This window comes from Crocodylus porosus, unplaced genomic scaffold, assembly GCF_001723895.1.
Source record: "Crocodylus porosus isolate Cpor-Errol unplaced genomic scaffold, CroPor_comp1, whole genome shotgun sequence".
Lineage (NCBI taxonomy): Eukaryota > Metazoa > Chordata > Crocodylia > Crocodylidae > Crocodylus > Crocodylus porosus.
The window spans coordinates 161,659,343-161,681,512 of record NW_017728886.1 but is presented as its reverse complement, the minus strand read 5'-3'; the positions used below and the strand labels follow the sequence as shown (position 1 = coordinate 161,681,512).

The 22,170-nt window shown below is 41.1% G+C and overlaps 1 protein-coding gene across 4 annotated transcripts in view; it reads left to right on the top strand.

Moving 5' to 3' along the window:
• The window catches only part of DCDC2 (doublecortin domain containing 2), an 89,306-nt gene that overhangs the window by 2,168 nt on the left and 64,968 nt on the right, over positions 1 to 22,170 (top strand). For 2 of the 4 annotated variants that reach the window (XM_019544196.1, XM_019544210.1), the window contains 2 exons: positions 3,643 to 3,694; positions 15,194 to 15,238. In XM_019544196.1, the coding sequence (XP_019399741.1) occupies positions 3,643 to 3,694; positions 15,194 to 15,238 (97 nt within the window). The remainder of the gene's footprint in view (positions 1 to 3,642; positions 3,695 to 15,193; positions 15,239 to 22,170) is intronic. The other 2 variants (XM_019544204.1, XM_019544217.1) reach the window with 1 other exon arrangement.

Below are 22,170 nucleotides of genomic sequence, written 5' to 3'. Positions count from 1 at the left end.
AAAAAAGAGAGAAGGTCTAAGGTTGGCTTTTGTTGGGTAATTTTGCAATGAATGACTCTGTGAGAACATTGTGGGAAAGCCTGGATAAAACAGCAGATTTTCCATTTTGCTCTGAATATGATGAGGTTAGTTAGTGGTTGTTCTTATTTTTTCTGTTACTGAATTTCATAATCTTGGCCCTTTTAATTTTCTGTTTCATTCAGTCTTTGCATTTTTTCTTTCTTTGAGTCATTTAAAGACACAGCTTAGGAGAAGCACTGTGAGTTCCTTCTGTGGGTGAAAAGGAATGTATAAAAGCTCAGATCTTCTGAGCCTTGCTCCCTGTAGGCTTCACTGTGTGAAGTGCTGAGTGCAGAGCTGGGGGTCTCAATAGTTCCCAGGAGTGCTCAGCATGTGGCAGGATGAAGCCCTATAATGCTGAACAGGGCCTCCATTCTCTTCATCAGTAATCTTGCCAGTTTTGTTCCTGCACCATCGCAAAGCTTAAATTTCAATGGTAGAGGTTGAGTTACTAGTATATGACAGGCTAAAAATCTCCCAATCCAGATTTAATGTTGAACTTGAAAAAGAGATTTACTCTACCTTTTACTATCTTACAGTTGCTGTATGAATAGCTTGAAGTTGGTGTGTAGTTAGGTTATTGTCAGCAGATCACATTCCACCTTTCTAAATATGTTTTATGGTTCCCTAATGGGATAAAAGCAGGTAAGTGCGTATCACTGGTATGCATAGCTAGTGTCTGCAAAAATTAGGCTGCCTAGATTTCTTGTGAAATCTGGGAAAAGGTACATATTTTGGAAAGTAAGAAAAATGTTCATCTGTTATAACACACATTGTATTTTATTTTTTACTGTCTTGGGTATGCAGTTATGGCATAAGCATCTTAAGTCAAGAAAGCTTTAAGACAAAAGTGCCCAACAAAAACAATTTTTTTTATGTAGGGGCTGATAAAATTTGGGCAAATTCATTTTTATATCAGGTAGAGAAATGATTTTAGAATGCAGTTCTGCACTTGGCAAGAAGGTAGACTGAATGACTTGAAGACCTTTCCACCTCTACTTTCAGAATCACTGGGTTTGTTTACTGTTAAGAGATGATATAGTGCTATACATTTACACAGAACTTTATAAACATTGCCAACGCACTATGGAAGAGCTTACGGTTTGTAGGAGAGGAGAAGATAAAGGCAAGCTAGGGCATGGAATGGCAGGTAGCGATAGCCTATCACTGATAGAGAAGATGTGAGAACTACTGGCAAAGAGGGGAAGAAACACAGGAAAGGCTGTTTTTAAGAGTGGATATTTTGGAATCATTTGAAAGAGGTCAGGGAGAGAGGGGGAGTAGATATGTTCTTCACAGATTAGAGAAAACCAATTCTAGACTGAGAGAACAAAAACTACTGTAATAAAAGCATGATTCCTATCTTGCATCCTGCAGTAATTAAGCAGAATTAGTCTTATTTTATATGGGTATAACTGATAAAAAATCAGGCTCAGTATGTGTTGTAATAATAATATTAGGTTTGACATTAGTCATTATGATAGAGTAATATTGAGTTAAGGTGGACCTTGGGATGAAACCATGTGGAAAGGAAATGTGGGAACTTGACAAGCAGAAGTGCAGAAGGCAGAAGTGAGTTAAGGATTTTCTACTTCCAATACAACACATTTGGCCAGTTTTCACCCAGACATCTGGGACTAGGAAAGAGATAATTTTCTTTCAGACATCACAGAATCATATATTTAAGTGGCTAATTTCCCTTCTAGGCCCCACCCCAAGTTCTGGTAATTTAATACCATCATTGTGTCTGTTACTCCTAAAAGTAGTCATTCAAAGAAAACAATGGAACATCTATTTTAAATTGGTACAATAAAAGCCCTCAGCTGCTTTAATTCAGCTCATACTGAAGTCTAATAGAATTTAATAGGAGCAGAATTAGGCCAATCTTGAGCACCTTAAAAAAATCCATCTGTACAAGAAAGCCATTGTAACAAGAAGAGGAAAAGTGCTTGCTGTCATAAAGAAAATACTAAAGATCACAAGTCCTCTTATTCCCTATGTGTAAACTTGTGGAGTACTGGGGGTGCATACTTTAGCACAGTTGCAAATGACTACAGAAGAAAAAAAAGTCTAGGTCTAGCATCTCTGTAGAATTCCCATGCCTCAATCTCGGCTTCTTAATAGGAGGCTACACAAGCAAAGATTTTTGGCCCCTAACCACTGTGGCTTTATTTAGGCACGTAAGTGAATCCCCACTTCTGGTGCTCAGACATATCCCTGTATCTTCAATCACTGTCCTGTGACTATCCCTTTCACTTACTTCTTGACTGTGCTTAGTAAAGAAGTTCCTAGCAAGAGAGTCACTGTAGCTACCCTTTCAGTTTCATGATTGGATTGGATAACCCAGCCACGTCCAAACTCTTTGGATTACCTGCTTATTTTAAATAAGTAGGCTGTGCATTTCTGTATCTACTGAGCTCAAGAGTTTTATTCAGACTCCAGCCTCTATCCTCCTTATTAGAGACTGATCTTTGTTTTTGGCATTTTTGTTCTAGCCCTTTGGTAGTTTTTTGAGGCATCTGTTTCCTGAAGCAGATATGCCATATCCCAGCCACTGCTGGGACATAATATTCCTGGTGGACTATGGCTGAATCATGGCGTTCAGGCAAAAAGTGCTGATGGGAGATTTACACCAAACTCTGCTCACCTACATTTGGGATTCCTCCCTCCCCCACAAAAAAGAATATGATGGGAGAAGCTGTTCATTGAACTCTACTCCAGAGGGAACAGCAATTCTCAGCAAAAAGTGCTTTGGAGCAGACTCTGCACTGAAAGCTGCAGATGTTTCTCAGCTTTCCAGCTGAAAGAGTTCTAGCTAAATCTTGATGTAGCTTCAGATCCAGGTGCCTGACAATCCTGGGAAGCCCCACATCTGTCTTAGTTTTAGGACTATTGCTAACAGGATAGAGTTAAGTCAATTTAGGTGCTTTGGTAGAGGAGTGCAAATGCAAGTTTATAGTTCTAGAATTTCTCATGTTTGAGGGTTTATTTAGTTTTCACTTTCTTGGAAGGCAGTTGGGGACAAAATGTCTATGAAGATGAAATAAAAGCTGCAGGATACCAGTGGGTTCACCACCTACTGCCTTTCAAGAAAGTACAAGTGAAAGTATACCCTCAAGCATGCAGAACTGTGTAAGAAGTAGTGTATTTTAAAATAGAGCAGTAATGTTTAGATGTATATACATTTTTATCTCTTCTGATGCCTATTTAGCTAAACCTTTTACTAGCCTTCATAAATGTAAATGTAGTGCCTTAAGCCTGTTCCTTACCAATGGATTGGCAAAGGTCTGTACTTTTCACTGGGTCCTGAATCCAGCTGGTGACTCTTCTACATCTTTTGTATCAGCCCAGTTGATATCCGACTAGTGGTAGCTAGTAAACATCTTGTGATCCTGATTTAAAAGCACTTAATGTGATTGTGGCGTGATTGCTTTTCTGTGCTGCAAGTAATTGCTTTTCAGTATAAAAGTTTAGTTATAATTCTATCTGTGCATGCAACTTTACTTGTATAAGAAAATGTGTTCATATTGTTAAAGTTAGATGATGCTATAAATGATTGATACCATTCTTTTCCTCCCACAGCTATTTGGACATAGGAGAAGCAAAGAAAAAGCCTGTAGAAGTCAATAATGAGGTAATTCAACTCTTTAAAAAAAAAATTCTGATATGTATGATAACACATTAATCACTATATTAAAATTTCTATAATCACTTTTACAACTCTTATAGAAAATTTCAGCTTGAGTTTTAGTATGTCTTGTGTTCAAAAAATGATAAAAACTACGTTCTTCAACACATTACATCAGCCAGACTTCCCTTATTTTAATGGCCAGGACTATGAGGAATCATTTTTCTTCCTTTCATCTATCACTGCTGGCAAAGCCAGTCATAAAACAATAATAACATCATTTGATTTGTGTGATCATTAGAACTGGTCTTAAAATGAAGTGTTTTTCTGTGTGAAATTTTTGTGGAAAAATTAGTTTTTGGCTTGTTTTTTTAAAGGAACACTTTTGGGGTTTGACCAAAAAGATTTTAACGGAAAGCTTGATATTTACTGGGGAAAGAAAACACTTCTTTTGAAAAGTGTCGTTTACTTGAGAGTACTGTTTATATTAAAACCACTTTTGGTGGAAAATATTCCAGTGGCTAGTTGTAATTCTCCAAATACTCCTGCCTCTTTGAAATGTAGTGATACGGTATTGAACAGGGCAGTGATATTTAGACTTCCTCACCCAGAGAGTTGCATTGGAATCAAATCACAAGTCAGGTAAAAGGTAGGACAGGATGCTAAAAGGTCTCTTCAATCACAACTAAGTGAAGTCACGAGGGATTTTTGTGTGCCCAGCCCCTTCACCCTCAGAACTTTTGCCGTTTGTTGCTTGTGCTTTAATAGCCCTAGAGAGTACCTAGTTAAGTGGCTTATTTGACTTGCTTGCAAATTTCATTCTATTACTTTATATCAAGGGTGTCACACTGAATTTGGCCAGCAGAGCTGTGTGGTCCAGTTCACTGGGCTACTGATGGGGCAGTGGAATTTGGGGCATGTGGCCTAGTGAAACATTTGGGGCTCTTTAGCACTGAGCTTGGCTTGCCACCAGTGACTCCCCTCAACCCATTTCTATTGCCAGACCCCTTGCTGCTGCCATTGCCATGGTGGCCAGGGTGGTACCCCGGGCTGGATCCCTGCAGGGAGCCCTGCAGTCCAGATCTACTTTGGAGCCCCAAGTGAGTTTGACACCCCTGCTTTATATGTACGAGGAACTGAATTCATCTCAGGAAATATCTAAAGGTTTTAAAGTTTTGCTGTTAACAGCAGTGCTATAACTTACATTACTGAGGATAAAAAGCCAGTTCAAAAGCTTGCCAGGGAAACTAGCCTGAGGGGGAGGCCAAGGATAATCTGCAAATACAGTGCACATCCTAGTATCTTTTGCAGTGGTGTGATGCCATGGGATGGGTGAGTCTGATTTTTTTTTTTTTTTTGATGTTGCTATATACACAATGAGAATAATGACAAAAAATGGTTATCTCATGGTTTTGTTTTGCAACTCCTGGCTGAGAGAGAGCCTCATGCCAGGAATATTGCTTTCTGAGTGCAGTGCAGAGTATTCTCAGCAATGCAAGTAGGAATTAAATGCCTGTATCCTGGGGTAACACATACGTAGTGGTGGGAGATCACGGAAGATGATCACCCTAAGGGCATTTGCTGTGATGCTCTGATACTCCTTATTCTCCACAGGATGTACAATGTGATGCAGATTCCAGCTGATAAACATATTTTTAATTTTGTAGTATGTGAGCATGTTTCTTAAAAGGACATGACAGTACATTTATCTAATAAGTCTGGTAATTACAAGTAAGACCTAGCTTTGCTACAAATGAAATAATATTTCTTTAACCACTTGCTTTTCTCATGGAACAGCCCTTTGTAGGAAAGAAGCATCGCTGATTCCCTGTATAGTCACTCAGTTGAAGTTCTGTTCTTTGTACAAGTCTGTTTGGCAACAACAAGACAGAAGGCAGGGCAGGGTGGCACCTTAAAGACTATTTGGGTCAGAGAGTCATGAGCTTTTGTAGGTGGCAGCCTACCTTATTAGATGCTATAATGAACTAGGCTGTTGCCTGTAAAAAATCACACCTCTCAAAACCAGCTAGATGCTGTTCTGGTCTACCTTCTACCTCACTCAGGCTAACATGGCTAACTACTCCTCTAGAAGGAGAAGGCAAGGAAATGTAGTTAAGCACTTACTCAGATATGGGGCTTCAGCCTCTCCCTAAAGTGTATGTGTAACTCTGAATAGCATTCCAAAAGAAAAAAAATGCTATAATGCAAACGTCTATTATGCCAGCATTTCCACCCCATTTTACCAATCAGGCCTATTTCTGGCTTGCAGTATCTCTCTCATTCCAGGCCTTAGTCACTTGAAGAGACTCTGTGCTACTCAAAGTTTGTTAATCTTGCTGAAGTAAATTAAATAGTTTGTGGTGGTGTAAAGTGCCCAAATAGAAACCAGGTCAAAACTGTTATTCTCATTCTTTATGTTGTCCAACTCAGAATGCTAAAATCCATGTCTTGAAATAAAATGATTCACCCATTGCTGCACTTGTCTTAACTCAGTGGTGCTCAATTTTTCAACCCTGTTGGCCAGATAAGTGGCACTGGACAAGTCTGCAGGCCAGATTGGGCCTTGTCCTGCCTTTGTTTTGAATTGAAGAAAAAAAATCCATAGAGATGGAGACTAATTTTTGCTTTATTTTTTGCTGTTTTTCAGAATGCCTGAGCATGTAGATAGCACTATGTTTTATACTAGGCCACCACTGGGAGAAATACATCCTAGGTACCTGGAGTAAGCGGTTTTGCTGAACCCTGAGAAAATGACTTGTATTTCTTCTTCCAAATAGAGTGCTTTTTCACTCTGAGGCATAAGTCCTCTTAATAATGAAAAGCGTTTCACGTCTTTCATGAATTTCCTAAGCAGATCACTTTCTTTGCACGTTATGGAAAATGTCCATTACTGACAAAGTACCCTTCTTAGTCTCTTGGCTACTGGAATATAACAACACTGCCAGTTATCAGGATGACTGCAAGTCTCACTACTTTTAACTGCTGCATAGGATGCATTTTTTTAAGCAGGTTGTAAAGTAGTAGACTAAGTCTAACAGCTTTTTGGAGTTAGTTGCTCAGATTTGACTAATTTGAGTTTAGAGAGGAGGATCATTAGTTCTACTTTAACAGTACACTCTGGCATGATGTAATACTTATTCCTGGATACGGGGCAAAAGTCTGGCTTCATAGAAGTTGTGAGAGGGGAGGTAAAAGCCCCACCAGCGTGGCCCGGACCCTCACTCAACACACCCCGACACTCACCTTAGGAGCTGGGAGGGGACTCTGACTCGGGCTTGGCAGTTTTGTAGCTACCTGAACCTGAGTATAGGTGAACACTGGAGGTGTGGCTTCAGAGCAGCGTGGGCTGCTTAAAAGGCAGCGGGGGATTCAGCTGAGCCAGTGCCGGGAAGACAGTAGCAGAATGCTGGTTGGGAGATGTTGGCTACAGAGCCAGGAGGCTCCAGCCCCAGCCGCCCTGAGAAGGAGCCAGCCGCTTGCCGGAGGACCCCAACCGGTGAGGCAGAATGTAGTCTTGGGGGCTGGCCAGGGCAAGGGAGCCCCGTAGAGGGGCAGCAACCAGAAAGGTTGCCACTGGGAAGCGGCAGGGCTCCGACCGGGAGCTTAGGCACTGTGGCTGGGGATGGATTCTCAAGCCTGCAGGCATCCTCAGACAGCCCCAGAGGCATGGAGGATCAGAGCCCCTGGAAGGGGGAGAGAGGTGATGCCAGATAGAAGGATCAGAACAACCAGACCTCAGGTCAGCCAGGCCCCAGGGAGGGGATGCTAGAAGAGCTGGTAGAAACGGGGCATAGAGTGGTTGCCTGTACCCATGCCTACTGAAGGAGAGGGGGACGGACGAGCCTCCCTAGGAGAACAAGGGCCCCAAGAGAGAGGGACAATCTTGGGAGCCCTGCCAGCAGGGGCCAGTCATTCTCAGTTAAGTTTGCAGTTTGGCCTCGGATGGAGCAGGTTAGTTTCTTAGAAGGGGGGAAACCATCCCAAAGGCGAGGAAGATTGATGGCTAAGAAGATCTGTCCCTTCCAAGGTGGGCAGTGTGGGAAGACCTGTGGGGAGCAGCATCTACCCAGGATGAGGATGTGGTAAGGATGGGGTAAAGGGGAGGTTTGGAGCCCCATGAAGACACCCCAGGGCCGAGACCCCTCTGGGTCACCAACAGGGAACTGCCTCCCCAACAATAACATTAGAAGTGGTAGGCAAGAAAGGGGCAGCGCCCAGATCATCTAGGGGGCATTGAAGCTGGGTTTCCCTCTGGTGCCTTGCCCCCCAGTGAACATCAAAGAGGGTGTGGAAACATTACAGCACATACCAGTGACAGAAGTCAATACAGAACTCCCACTCCACTGACTACAAAGGGGCAAGGATTTCATCATTGGTGCCAAGCCACAAGGTGCTGAGCATGCTAAAAATATAAGCAGACACAGGAAGTGGGAAGCTACACTGCTTTCCATTTTCTTTATTGTTGCAGGTTTGATAAGAAAAGTCTTTATTAGACCCTCTTGGATTTTACATTTCATTTTCTTGTTATGCTAAAATGCCTACTTCCAGTGGTCACATGTCTATAAAATTAAACTTAAGGGTTGGTGTTGACTGTCCATTTTACTTTGGAGGTCATTTATAATCAACAGAATGTCTGCTACACACACTGCCATCCAATTCTACGTAATTAGTATATCTGGGAACAAGAATCTGAAAATGAAATGAAACCTAATCAATCACAGTCTGTAAATGTCTATCCAGGGTTGTATAGGGCAAGTAAATGGCATGATCATTTTTAATGAACTAACCTTTCATTTCTGGAAATTGACTTTCCAATGGTGCTTGCTGAAAAGCTGTATCTCCATATTTATTTATGTTAAAATAGTTATTTGATGAAGTAAGCCCCACTTACACCACTTTATTGTCATGAAACTAAAAGAAAATGCACATTTGGGAAGAAGGGAGGGCATCCAATCAGCTTTGTTTTTAATTCTCTCAGTTTGCTTTGGCATGGGGAAACTAAAAATCATTTTAATCCCAGGGTTGTGAAGGTGTCTTTGATGCTGGCATGCAAAGATGTTATGGTGTGATAAGGCACCATTTAAAATTGAATTTCATAAGTAAATGCCATCCCTGTTTATTTCATTAAAATAAATAAACACTTGCCTAAGGGGAAGGAGCAAAACTGATAAGGAATAAAATTGATGGCCCCACCCAGCAAATGGATTTGTGTGCAACTCTTAAGATGACAGTGGTCATATTGACTTCAGTGAGAAAAGTCACATGAAATTATGCATACCCCAAAGAGTTTGGAGGACTAGAGGCTACATTTTTAGTTTTTTTTAGAGATTAAGGAAAAATGTAGGATAAGTTGTTATTTATCTTCATTTCAGTATTTTCCTGAGTCCATTTCTATAGCAGAGCCCTAGGGTGCTAGATGTTGAGCAATGAGCAGACTTGTGGCTTTGCAAGCCAGTTTTGTTGCCAGAAGGGTAAGGAAAGGTCTTTTGACAGACATCCACCACCACCTTCCTCCTCTATTTGTACTGAGGGTGAGAAAGTAGCTGCCCTCCCAATCAGCTCTACCTCTCTCCCAAGTTCTTAGATAGTGATGGAACTGGTCAGGTCACGTTTTTCCTTTCAGCACCAAGGCAACAGTATGATCTCTCTGCATTGCAGCAAGGATGAACTTCAAACTAACAATGGCAGCTGTTTAAAAAACCTGCTGCTGAGGAAGAAAACACCCACTGAGGGTATTTGCAAGTGGTCTGTCCTGCCGCTGGAAATTGTTAGCTGCTTTGGCTATCTATACACGCATGGGTGACTGGTGCCTTCTGAATCTGTGGGGGGCACCAGCGGCCAATCGCCAACTGGGGCAGGAGGGGGTCCTTCAGTGGCTGCTTGCCAACTGGGGACGGGGGTAATGATAGAAAACCAGAAGTGCTACTGGCACTTCTCTTGGTGCCCCCACTCCCCAATCAGTGGTAATCTCGGGGGGGGGGGGCTCCTCTCAGGGGGGAGCCCTTCCAGAAGTGCCAGTGGCCCTTCTCTTGGTGCCTCCACTCCCCGGCAGGTGGTAATCTCAGGGGGAGCCCCTCTCAGGGGGGTGCCCTCCCAGAAATGCCACGGGCCCTTCTCTCAGTGCCCCTGCTCCCTGACCAGTGAAGGCCAATGTCTCCAAGCAGTTTCATTACATGGTGCCCCCTGGCCTCTTGGGCTTGTCTGTGGCTGCTGGCTGATGTGCTCTGCTTGGTGTCTCCCCCTTGGAGCACTCGTTATTAACCTTTACCCCCCCCCCCCATTTCTTTCCCTTTTTTTCATTAGTTGTTCCGAGTAATTATCCCCATCCCAATTGTTCCACATTCAGTTGCCTCCTTAATTAAGGGAGGCTCATAGCTGTCTTAGCGGCATTAGGCCCACTGTTACTCCACTGCATAACAAATAGGCCTGTTCTGTGTCAGGATTATATGGCAGAAGTGAAGGGTTAGGCGATCTTGGTCAGCCACTCAAAGACGGCGAGTAGGTGGAGGGTTAGGCCCTACTGAAGACTTGAGGCCAGCTTTGACTAGCCTGGGTGGTAGGCTTGGATGAGCAGCAGTACTGCCAGGCTAAGGCCCATATTCTAAACTGGTCTGACTGAGAGGTGGAAGTAGATCTGAGGTTATCAGCACTGGCCTGCTCTTGGCCTGTCAGTGGTACCGTATTGATTGATTGATTGATTTTGTCTAATAAAAGTGCTACTACTCTGCACCTGTCTAGTGACATTTAGTAAGGATGCCAATACTTTAAATAACAAGCACCGAATATTATTACTTGAGAAATACTTTGCACTAAGGCAAAAGGTAATAGGGAAAGGGCAGTTTGACTTGTAGCATGCCGTTTTTTTATGTGGATCCAGGTTTTTCTATTCAATAGATATATTGCCAAATGTTGGCCATTTATTGCAGATCTCTGTAGGAGGATCTCAAGCATTTGTTCTTTGAAGGCCATTGCATTGTCAAAGAGGAATTACTTGAGATTTGCATCCAAATAGAGTTCATTCCTGTCAAAGACTGTGTGCAGTCCAAATACAGTGACCTATGTGGTGCCAGGTCAGTTTGTTATAAAAGGTAAGTACTCAGGTCAATTATGCATAGATAAAGAAATGAGCTTTTTTTCCCTTGTGCTGGATATGAGAAATTGATATAGATCTTAATTTTTAGTGAGTAATTCATTTAAAATTCTAAACTAGTATTAAAAGCAGCAAGATGTCTGAATGACTTGCACTGAAAGCTGAAATCAGGACAGGTGATGGAAATGCACAATTCTTCTAGCTAAAAATAGAAGTTCACAGATAAGAATCCATGGCATAACATATACTATAAGAAACTGCAGTTGCAGGCTCCCTCACTGATTTTATTATGATTGAATAGGTGAGGTGTCCTCTCACCTCCGCAATAGCACCACCATGCCAAGGGCTTATTGGTAGACCACTAAGGGGAGCCTTGCCCTGCTATTTCATGATGACCATGTCTTGAATTCGGTGAAGTTACATCTCATTTCTACTCTTGATGAGACTCAAGTCACTTTGTGATCACCGAGTTACATATATGGTATGTTCTATACAGTTTGTAACCAGTATTTTAGATGAATCCAAGAAAATCTAGTATTCAATTCTTTTGCTCTCAAAGAGCTTGGGTGGAAAAAAAAACATTTAAAAAGGAATTCTAAATGTATGGGATCAGATTCTAGACTTCACCCAATATCAGGCGCACCCAGCAGTGAGCATAAAAAGGAAGGCAAAAAGAAACAGTTGCAGGCATGCCAGCTTGAGTGTAGAGTAGCCAGTTTATGGGCTACTCTGAATGACATTGGCAGGCCCTTCTGTGGCCTTTTTGCTACCAAAGAAAATCTTTCTCTACATATTCCTACTACTATGCTACTTGTGGGGGGAAAGTACTATAGCAGAGATCCACAGTATACATACATCTCAAATGATATGCTTAATTATCTAATACATCTCTGGAGAGAACATGGGCTATCATTTTTTTAAAAAATATATAAAGAAAGCTTTATTGTTTGTAAAAGGCAAAGAACATTATTTTTTCTGTTATAAATTATAAACATTTATGTTTCTTATGTGGTATCTGTGATATAGATGGTTTTCTCATGTTCATGTGCACAGATGGATTTTAGTTGCCCTTGGACTGGCTTTGCAGTTGAATTGCTTAAGGGCAATTTGGACTTTATTCCTTATAATTCCTATGGGCAATAATTTCTTCAGAATTCTGTTTGACTCTGAGAAATTTATTCATTTGAAGAAAGCAGATACTTTACAGATAACAGTGGTTTGAACATGATGAAGTATGCAAACTTTTACAGTGTTATCATAAGAGCAACAAATCACAAACCCTTATCTAAATAATAGCAAGCGTACTGTAATACTAAAGCACCAGTCTTCCAATAGTAAGAAGTGCAAATTAATGTTATCGTGTCTGTGTGGCATGAGCTATTCTCTGTTTTATTTTCTAGTCCTCTAATAAAGCTCATTGGTTCTAGTGTTATATTTGTCCTTGGATGCTAGCAGACAGGTTTTTCCTAAATAGCAACAACCTTCAGTTGTCTGACTCAGTGATTGGTTTTTGGCTTAGATTTCCAGGTGACCACGTAGCAAGCTGGAATGAAAGTATTTCTTTGAGTTGCTGTTTTCTTTGTTGTTGCTATCATTATTTTACTTTATTACAGGATCTTTTTTTCTTTTTTTTTTAAAAGCTTTTTACAAGTTAAGAAAATTATAGCTCAATATATATAAGTATGTAAAGAGGTAGGAGTAGATTTTTGGTATGGCATTGTAATATCTAGTTTGGTGTCTGAGCAGTTCATAAAAGATTATTATTTGTTCTTGTCTATTGTGCTGTAAGGTACACAGACACTTACTGTAGGAGTTATTTATGTTACAGGCAGGTGTGTGTTTTGGTTGAAGTCATTCTTCCCAGGTATTGTTAGGTAGATGGCAGGATCATGTCCTGCCTGCCTGGGTACAATATTGTAGTCTTAACAGTGAGTTTTCACCATTTCTCCTATGTTTATTTTATAGCATAAGGATATTATTGTTTAGAGCCCGGTGATCTTTCAAGAGGTTTTTGCACTGTCAGATGCTATCTACAGTTTGTTATAATCTTTTAATTTCTTGTATTTTCTGTTGTCATACTTAGTTCTGGGTTCCTTTTTGTCAGCATTGCACAGTTGTGCAGTTTCTTCCAGCTGTTGTTAACATTTTGAACATGTAACACTTTTTGAAGGTGTGTACGTTAGACCAAAGCAGTTTGAGATTTTTATTGAAATGTATGTCAAAGAATTTCTGTGGGCTTTCACGCGTGATCAGAATGTTTGGGACAGTAGGTAGCTCCACATGATGTGTTTTGTGGTGGTTAGTATGTCAACTCCTGGGTGTAGAAAAAGAATTTGATAAATTTCCATTGGAAGTCTCTCTGAAACATATTTAAGAAAGTATGTGTAAAAGCATATCAGAGGTTGGTTATCATTCTCTGTTTCCTTTTTTTTCTTGTGTATGTAGTGACTTACAATTTTAGCATCATTAAGAGCTGCATCAAGTTTGACAATTAGTTCTCTGGACCTATGTGTTTCAGCCTTGTGGATGAATCTTCAAGACTAGATAATAGTGCATGTCTCAGAATGCATTTGAACTTTTGGCACTACCCTCCATTAACCTTGGAGTGCCTGCTCCAGGAAGTAGATACTAAATGACCTGGTTAAGTGCCATTAATACCTCCACAATTAATGGAGAGACTTCAGAGGTGCCTAAGAATGATAAAGTGTATGAGTCTCTCTAGAGGGGAGAATGTGGAGCAGTACTCATTCCAGAAAGCAAGTCCAAAAGTATGAAGGCACTGAGGAGTAGTCAGTGAGAAACATGAAAGTTTAAGTATTATATATCCTTGTTCACTAGTAATTTCCAGTGCTTAGCAGTAGTGGGTTGGAGGTTGCTGCCTATTGAGTTTCCAAAGGTAGGCAAATCAGTAATGGTGGTGGTGGTGCTGCTTCCTGCTCACCTTCTGCTCAATAGGCTAGTGGTTATAGCGTTCATCCAGGAAATGGGGGTGGGACTGTGTTCTTGGCTCTCCTTGCCCTGTGAGGATTTAAACATACATATACCATATAGCATGAGAGTGTCCTCAACCCCAGCCTAGCATATAAGATGAAGATAATCACCCCTGCTCCCATCCCTATGGTGAAGCTTGGCCACTGAGCAGACAACAGACTTAGAGCCAGAAGGAGACCAGTCCAGGTAGGGTCTGTCTCTAGTTACGGGACTCCCTTGGAAGAGTGAAGGCCTGGGTTCTGATTATTGCTATTGGGCTTCTTTCTGTTTTCAGATAATGACTGTCTAATGTAAAATGCCTTAAAAGTGCTCTGAGCAAGCAGGAGGGAGTTGGCTTCGTGGTTAGAGCACACCCTGGAGATGGGAGTCCTGGCTTTTTGTTCCTACTTCCCTACTGTTTATGCATCTTGCATTATGCAGTTATTAGTTAAAAACAGAAATAAGTTGAAAAGCAGAAACTAGAACTGAGGACGTCTTCATTTCAGCAGAGTCCCTTAACCATTAGGTTTCAGAACTGGAGTCCCTGTTACTTGTTTTCCTTCTTGCTCCATGACTTTTGCATTCTTCTCTGCTCAGTGCCCCAGCTTTTATCGGAGAGATGAGGGCTCTCTAACTATCCTATTTTACAACTCATGGATTATGGCAGTCTCTTGGGAAGTTCAAAGCTTGTCAGGGTGTGAGGGGTGTAGGACCCACGTCCTGGGCAAATGTGTTTAAATACTCTGTCACTGGGCAGAAGGTGGGCAGTCTGGCTTTGAACTGAACTCAGTGCAGTCGGTGTGAGTTAACTGTGTGTTTCTGGCCCTTCCCAGGGACTCAACCAGAGTTTGACTGCCTCATGAGGCCAATTTGAATTGCTCTGGAGGTTGGGGGCAGTTGCTGAAGCGAGTGCAGAAGGTTGCTTCTGCGCAGGCGTGAACTCCTAAATGTAGTTTCCTGGGGATGCTGGTAGTCCCAAAAGGAGATATGTACTGGATTTAGGCATGTAATGAGATTTTAGGAGGCTGGCTCCTCGCCAGTGTGAATCTCTATCTAGTACTTTAGGCACCTAGTCCTTGTCTGAGTTTCAGCTAAGTTCCTACTGAAACATTTCGATCCCACTGGGTCTTTTAGATGTTCATGAGGTTGTAACTGGTTCAATTTGTAGATACCAGAATTCATGAGTTTGTTGAATTAAAATGAAAAAAAGGTTTTAAATGCTGGAGTAGACCTCTTGTTTTCACATGGTTATGCATCTTTTCCATATAAACATGTATTGAAAAATCCCCGTATGCTCTTCATGCTGACTAAAATATTAAATTAAAATTTACTTGACAAATAATATCTATGCCCAAACAGTGGGGGGCAAGTTGCTGTTATGGTAGGCCAAGTATAGATTTGTTTCTTATATTTTCAGTTGCTGATCATAAAGATTTAATTTTCAGGTCCTCAGCAGAGGAGAGAAGATGGAGGATAGCTCATGGAAACAGGTGAGAAACTGCTGGACTAACCTGTTTTCCATTGTGTCCTGAATGCACTGTATCATAAAAGCTGGGGTTAGGCCATTTTCAGGCCATGCTAATCCTCTTTAAGAAGATTTTTCTGAGGTTCAAAGCGGCCAATAATGTATTAACAAAATAACAGTAAACAAATCAATGACTATATAAAACAAGCTACAATACAAAGCGTGCCCATACACAAGCAGGGAGGCTGTTCCGACATGCTGTAATTACAGTGCGTTGGAGCAAACTCGATTAATTGAGTCTGCTAGAGCAGTGGTCTCCCAAGTGGGATGCACAAGACAATCCACTGGGGTGCAGGAAGAAAACATTAGAATTTCTAATATAGGTGTGTGCGATCAAAAAAGTTTGGAGACCGCTGTGCTAGAGCGTGGTAATTACCACACTCCAGCAGCCTCCAGCATCTCATGTATCAGCATTCCTGCACTTCAAAATGTGGCAAGGGCAGTTTTATCAAAAGCTCATCTGGTAAGCTTTAGATAAAGTGCCCCTGCCACCATTTTGAAATACTGGGATGCTAATACATGAGATGCTCTGGACATTTTAATTAGAGTGGCTCTTGGAGGTGCTCTAATTAAAAGCATCCCACCCCCTTCTCCTGGAGCACATATATACACACACTCAAAGTGCACCAACAAGCAAGGACCCAATACTATACCATATACAAATAGGTGGCAATAGAGAGCTTATGCACTTTCTCTATGCATTTGCGGCAGCAGATGTGTAGACACCACTCTGACACAAACCATCTCAGACACAAAGGAGAGATGTTGGCCACTCACTTGGCCCTTCCTTGCTCTCAATTATTTGGTCCAAACAACCACCCATCCCTGCCACACACGAGCGAACTTACAAGGACACACCATCAGGGACAAGATGAGAGGCAAGGTGCTTTCTGGACTCTCCTTTAAAGATGACAACCAGACCACACACTGCAGTGTTCACTCTGCAGGGAACATGCTGGTTCGGGCACATACTCAAGCACCCCACCTGAGCACACTCACCATCCCATTCAATTCTGCTTGAGCCCCCAGCTCGCTGAGTCAGGACTCTTATACAGACAGATCACCCCACATCTGTCAATCACCAACCATCCAACCGTACCCTTGAGCGCACGCTACTATTCCTTTGCAGACGGCACTTCATGCCACACACAGCACTTGATCCGTCAGTCACACAAACATGCTCGTTTGTCCCTTATGCTCTTCCCGTCAGAATGCGGGTTCTTATTGAGCATGCTTACAAGTCAATCTCTGGGCAGATGCTAAGAAGGGCAATAAGTTCAGGCCCTTCTAACAAATTTTGACCCAAGATAACTAAAACCTAAATCATGGTCCCTACATCAGGAATAAGCAATCACAATTTTGTTGCTATAACAATGCCATGCACATAATACTTCCATATGTCTGGAAACAATTTCACTTTATGTACAATGCTCATCCATATTTTCATTTAAATGTGACAGATAAAGTCTCTTTAACTGTTTCTCATTTCTCCATATCTTAAAAAATTCAGTTTCTTACAAAATTTGTCTCTGGAGCCAAGTTAAGACATTCCTTATTATGTGATGCTGGATACACTTAAACTTCATTACAAATCATGCTTTGCTTATCATATACAGAATGGAATTGATACTACCCTTGCTATAATCCACAGGATGAAATTATCAGAATATAAGGATGCACACGCTGAGGTTTTGAATTAACTTTGTACTCGCATTATGTGAAACTTGCAAATAAAACATTTGATATATGTCTTGAATCTCTGGAGCAGCATCTTTTTAAAGTTAAATTTTGTATGGCATTGTTTGGTAGTTAGTATCTTGGTAACATAATTAGCACAACAAGCCATACAAAACAGTTACTCTTCTGAGTGTTGCTAATCAAACTAGTACCAGGAGGAATCAAGTGGAATTGACCAGACAACCTGTGAAAACATAAGCAGTGTCTGTGGGTTTAAACCACATGCACATACCACTAATTGGAATTATGGGTTTTAGAAATCTAATCAGAAGCAGCATATGGCAGTGTATGTATCTTAATTTTTTATAATTGCATGTGGTTTACTTATGGACTGATTCAAAGCCCACTAAAAGATTCCCCTTCACTTGCATGGGCTTTGAATCAGGCCCATGGAAGTTATAGGTTTTGTATTGAGATTGATATGAAGTCAACACATCAGTCGTTTTTGAGCAAATAACAAGGCTGTCTCTTTTTTTTTCAAATAAGATGACTTCAGTTCCATTTTGGGGTCAAACTGCAATTTTGGAAAGGTGAAACTCCAGATTGCTACATAAATTCTAAACTTTATGCTAAGCAGTAATGCCTTTCTTGAACGTTCAAAAATCATGAATCGGTCACAAAAATGACATTGGATTAAAACTTAAGAGGTTAAAAAATAGTGCCTGTGAACTTGCCTTTCTGGTTCTCATTTTAAGGCTTCTTTTCTGCAGCTCTAAGAAACATACCAAATATCGTGATGTGGTAAAATAGTGAGAATTGGCCAATCTGTGTCAGTGACTGAATTAAACCTCAGTTGTAGCTTTGCTTGAATGAAGTCTGTCAGATGGGTCCAGTTATCTATGTCTGTAAACAGGTAATTAAATAGTGGAAAGGTGGTACCTAGTGATTGGAATAGGTCTATTTCTTTTATCCAGAACAGAGCTGTATAATAAGCTTTCCCAAAGCAATTAGGTTCCTGCCATGGGATGATCTTTTTATACCCAATTCTGCTGTTTTTTCTTTAGGTTTTGCTAGAGGAGTGGGGCTGGGATGGAGAAAACTCATGCCTAAGAATGTTTTATGTTGAAAAGAATGAGGTATCAGATCAGCTTTGTTCCTACAGCCAGCCCATTCATCTAGAAGGAGAAGAATCTGAGAGAAATGGCTACATTCCTTCTGTCTCTTCCTCGTATCGGACACTGTATATGTAACATGAATGATGAGAGAGATGACGGTGCCTTTTTAGCTATGTATTAATAGGCAGTATCAGAGAGCCACATAGTTAACTAACATAAATGAAAACAGTCCCTCTAATGAAGCTAAATGGATTTGTATAGCTGAGCATCTGGCTCAGAGATCAGTTTTTATACTGCCTACCACTGTGGTTTTGTAGCACAGCCCACAACATCTGAGGAGATTATGAATTCTATGCTGATGTTATTTCCCTTACCAAGGGATTAGCTAGACTACTGTATAAGTATCCCCCATGAATGTGATGCTGAATAAGACACTGGAGCACAAAAACAGAGCCTAAATTGATGAAGATCAGCATCCTTTAATTGAAGCCAATAAAGCAGACCTAGTCTGTAATCCCTGACCCAAGAATTTCAAAGGTACATGTTGAGTGTAACAGATTTATTCCTTCCAGGACTTACATTTATGGGCCAGATTCATCCTCTGAGGCAGAGAGGGTGGGGGGTAAGCTATAATCCTCCTATACTGACAGTGGCAGCTGCAATGGAATGGCATTGACTTTACCTTGGAAATAGGCAAGAGACATTGTTGTACCTAGGGAGGTCAGCTTTAAATACTTTGGACTTTATAGGGTTGCTTGCTGGAAGGTTTGCTGAATTGTGGCATATTGTTTTGGCTTGATATTTGCCCAATGTGGGCTGCACTGGTTGAGAGGAAATGAGTTTCCATGTACAGCAGACTATCCAGGGAAACAGGAGAACCCAGTGAAGTAATTCTGACCCAGAATTGGTACATGTGTTTTAATGCAATGAATAGCTATAAAGTCCCCTGGCTTTGCTTTACTTCTGTGACACTAAGAATAGGCCGCTATTTGAAGACCTGGAGATAAAGAAATTATGGCCAAACCTTATCATTATTTTTCACCATCCTGTGATGCAAAGCATCCACAAACCTGGTTTATTGGGAACTCAGTTACTGGTTCAGGTCACAAGAACGACACAAAACATGTAGGTCTCTATACCTAAAGTAAGTGTTCAAAAAGAGCTCTTGTACAGGAGGTAAAAATAAATGTTTCCTGTGACTGCTTTTTCCTTTTTTATGTGGAGGTGGCTGTTATCTTTTTAATGGGCTTTTGATCATCAGACCTTGAACATTCTTTGCTTTTATGTCACAAGCTTTGAACCTGCAGGATGCTGTGAATTAATGGGGTTTTGCTCCCTTGACCCTGGCTCTACCCTAAGGGAATGTAAATATTTGTCCTCAGTTTTCCTGGGCACACTGATTAACAAATAGGACATTGTGACAAGCTGGCCAAGTCATCAGCCCATTACATGAGCTGATAAGTTTGGTATGCAACATGTGTTGAAATCTTTCAAATTTCAAAGGATTAGCCATAACGTAACATGAGTAATGAGTGAGATTTTTAGAGTCTTTTTAGGTACATATTAATAGACAGAATCAGAGGGCCACATCTTTAACTAACAAATGAGAATAGTCCCACTAAATTTAGTGAAGCTAAATGGATTTATATAGCTGAGCATCTGGCTCAGAGACCAGTTTTTATACTGCCTACCACTGTGCTTTTGTACATGCATGTGGGTATGTGGAGAAATCTTGCAGTTGTTCTGTTTAGCCCCTTAGACACAGATGCTGCCTTTGAGTGGAAAAGGCAGCAAACCAGTTTGTAGTCATGCCATGTCTTGGCTACAGATTAACTGAATTCTATCATCACAGCAGTCTGTGGAGGTGCTGCCAGACTTCCACACTTTGGCACTTCAGCTCAAAAATGTTTGCATGTTTGATGCATGCTGGAAGGAGAAGACAAGCTGAGAAGAGTGTTTTTGTTCTATTTTTAACTCTTCTCAAGCAGATAAGTCACCTTTTGTTTTAGTTCTGGTAATTCTTCCTGATGCATCGGATATGGAACAATCCCAGCAGTTCACTCCTTCTCAGTCCTGCTAGTGGGCTGGGCTATCCCTGAAGTCAATGAAAATAATGTTTAATCAGCTGTGCAATTTTTAGGGATGATGGGGTTGATCAAAATCTTGCATACTGTGAATTTGGCAGGAGTTTAAATATGTTGCTAGACTTGGTCTAGGGTTTTATGTTTATAATGGGTGTGCCTCCTCCTTAGAGGGGGAAGAGAGGGAGGAAAGTGATGATGTAAAGCACAGCGTTCAGATCTCCTGAAGATGTTAATAATAATGGTGCCATTAGGATCTGAGGAATGTTAAGCCCCATTCCAAAAATTGTGTGTCTTGCTATGTGAGACATTTTCTGGGATGGGGCATAAAATTCCTCAGATCCCAATTGCACCACTGCAAGGACCAAAGCAGGTTCTGGGGCTGCCCTTGCGCATGCTAACAGTTAGCTGATTGTCAGCATTAGACCCAGAACAGCCCCTGGTCTGAAACTAGGTCCAGGGCTGTTCCAGGGTCATCCTGACAATTGGCTGATTATAGCATCAGCCTAGGATAGCCCTGGGCCCAGTTACAGACCTGGAGCCATCCCAGCTGCCCTGGGCCAAGGCTGACAATGACCTGGTCATCGGCATAGGTGGGGATAGCCCTGGGTCTGGAGACACATGACATACATTCAATTTAAGGTGCTATACAAACCATCCATACAGCAGGAAATTGGCTGAACTATGGTGTGTTGCAAATTATGGCATGGTTAGCACATTAATTGTGCCATAACTGTAATGTCTGCCAGGGCTAATAGATTCCAAAACTATAAATGTAGCTGACTGACAATCATTGTGTATGTTAACTATCCCAGACAAGAAAAAGAAATGCTATTTGCTACAACTTTGGTCTGTATGATTCTGGCCAGAGCAACACAACCCTTTAAGCTTCAAGATCCATAGTAAGCACAGTTCTGATCCAACTGGGGCCAGCTTCTCCTGTTGCTTCAAATTATACTTTTAGGTACTTCTTTCTTTACTTTTTAGTGTTTGACATGCTCATAAAGAAAAAGTAAAAGTGTGTCTGAGAGTCCCAAGTTAATGTAACAGACACTTTTGCTGTGTTACTGGAAGTCTGCAGCTCAGCAGCTACACTCAGTGATGATTCCATGTTGAGGCTTCCTGCTCATGTTGTATTTACAGTGTTACACATTTGTGGTCTTCATGTTACAAGTATTGCTTAAGCCAATGTCTTGGTTTCATGAATGCTAAATTCACTTACAGCATTTGAGAAAATACATGTAATGTTAGAATTAAACTTTGGGTAGGTCTGTCTCACTCCCTTCAACAATCCCATGCACAAACATGTGAATAGCCGCATTTGCGTAGTACTGCACCAAGGCTAATACATTCTGCTGAGAGGCCAACTAGTCTACCCACAGTGCTGCATTAAGGTAGCTGCACTCTTTGTAGTTTAAGTGTTGGGGTGGGTTGAGTAATGTAGCATTTATTGGCATGACCAGTTGAGTGGTAGAGCCATATCTTTAATTTCTTACTTTGAGTTAACTTCTTCGTTAAACAAGCAAAACTTACATGGGTTTTCATGTGGAAATATTGTCTAGGAGTATGAAATGTAAGTTCATTTGATGTAATGATTTAATTGCTAAACATGCTTTTTTTGGTTTCTTTTGCCATCAGCCAACAGTGGAAGATGTAAGTACATGTATTAGATACTACTGTGTGTTGTGTGTATTTTGTGTACATTTGGGTAAATTTTATGAACATTTAAACTAGTATCAGAAATGATGTGTGGAATTCTGTTAGGGAATCACAGTCACTTTTACTTATCCCACTTAGAAATGAATTCACATTCTAGCTGTGTAGGTTTCAAGGGGCCTAGGGAAGATAGGCACCCCAACTCCTTCGGAACATCAACAAGATATAGGCACGCGGGTCTCTTGGAGTCTTCTAAAAGCCTAAATGTTCTCTTAAACTAAGTCTCAGAATGGAACTAAGATAAAAGTTGGCTGCCAGATCTAGACTTGGGAGGATCCATGGTCAATTTTCTGCAAATGTTTGAGGCT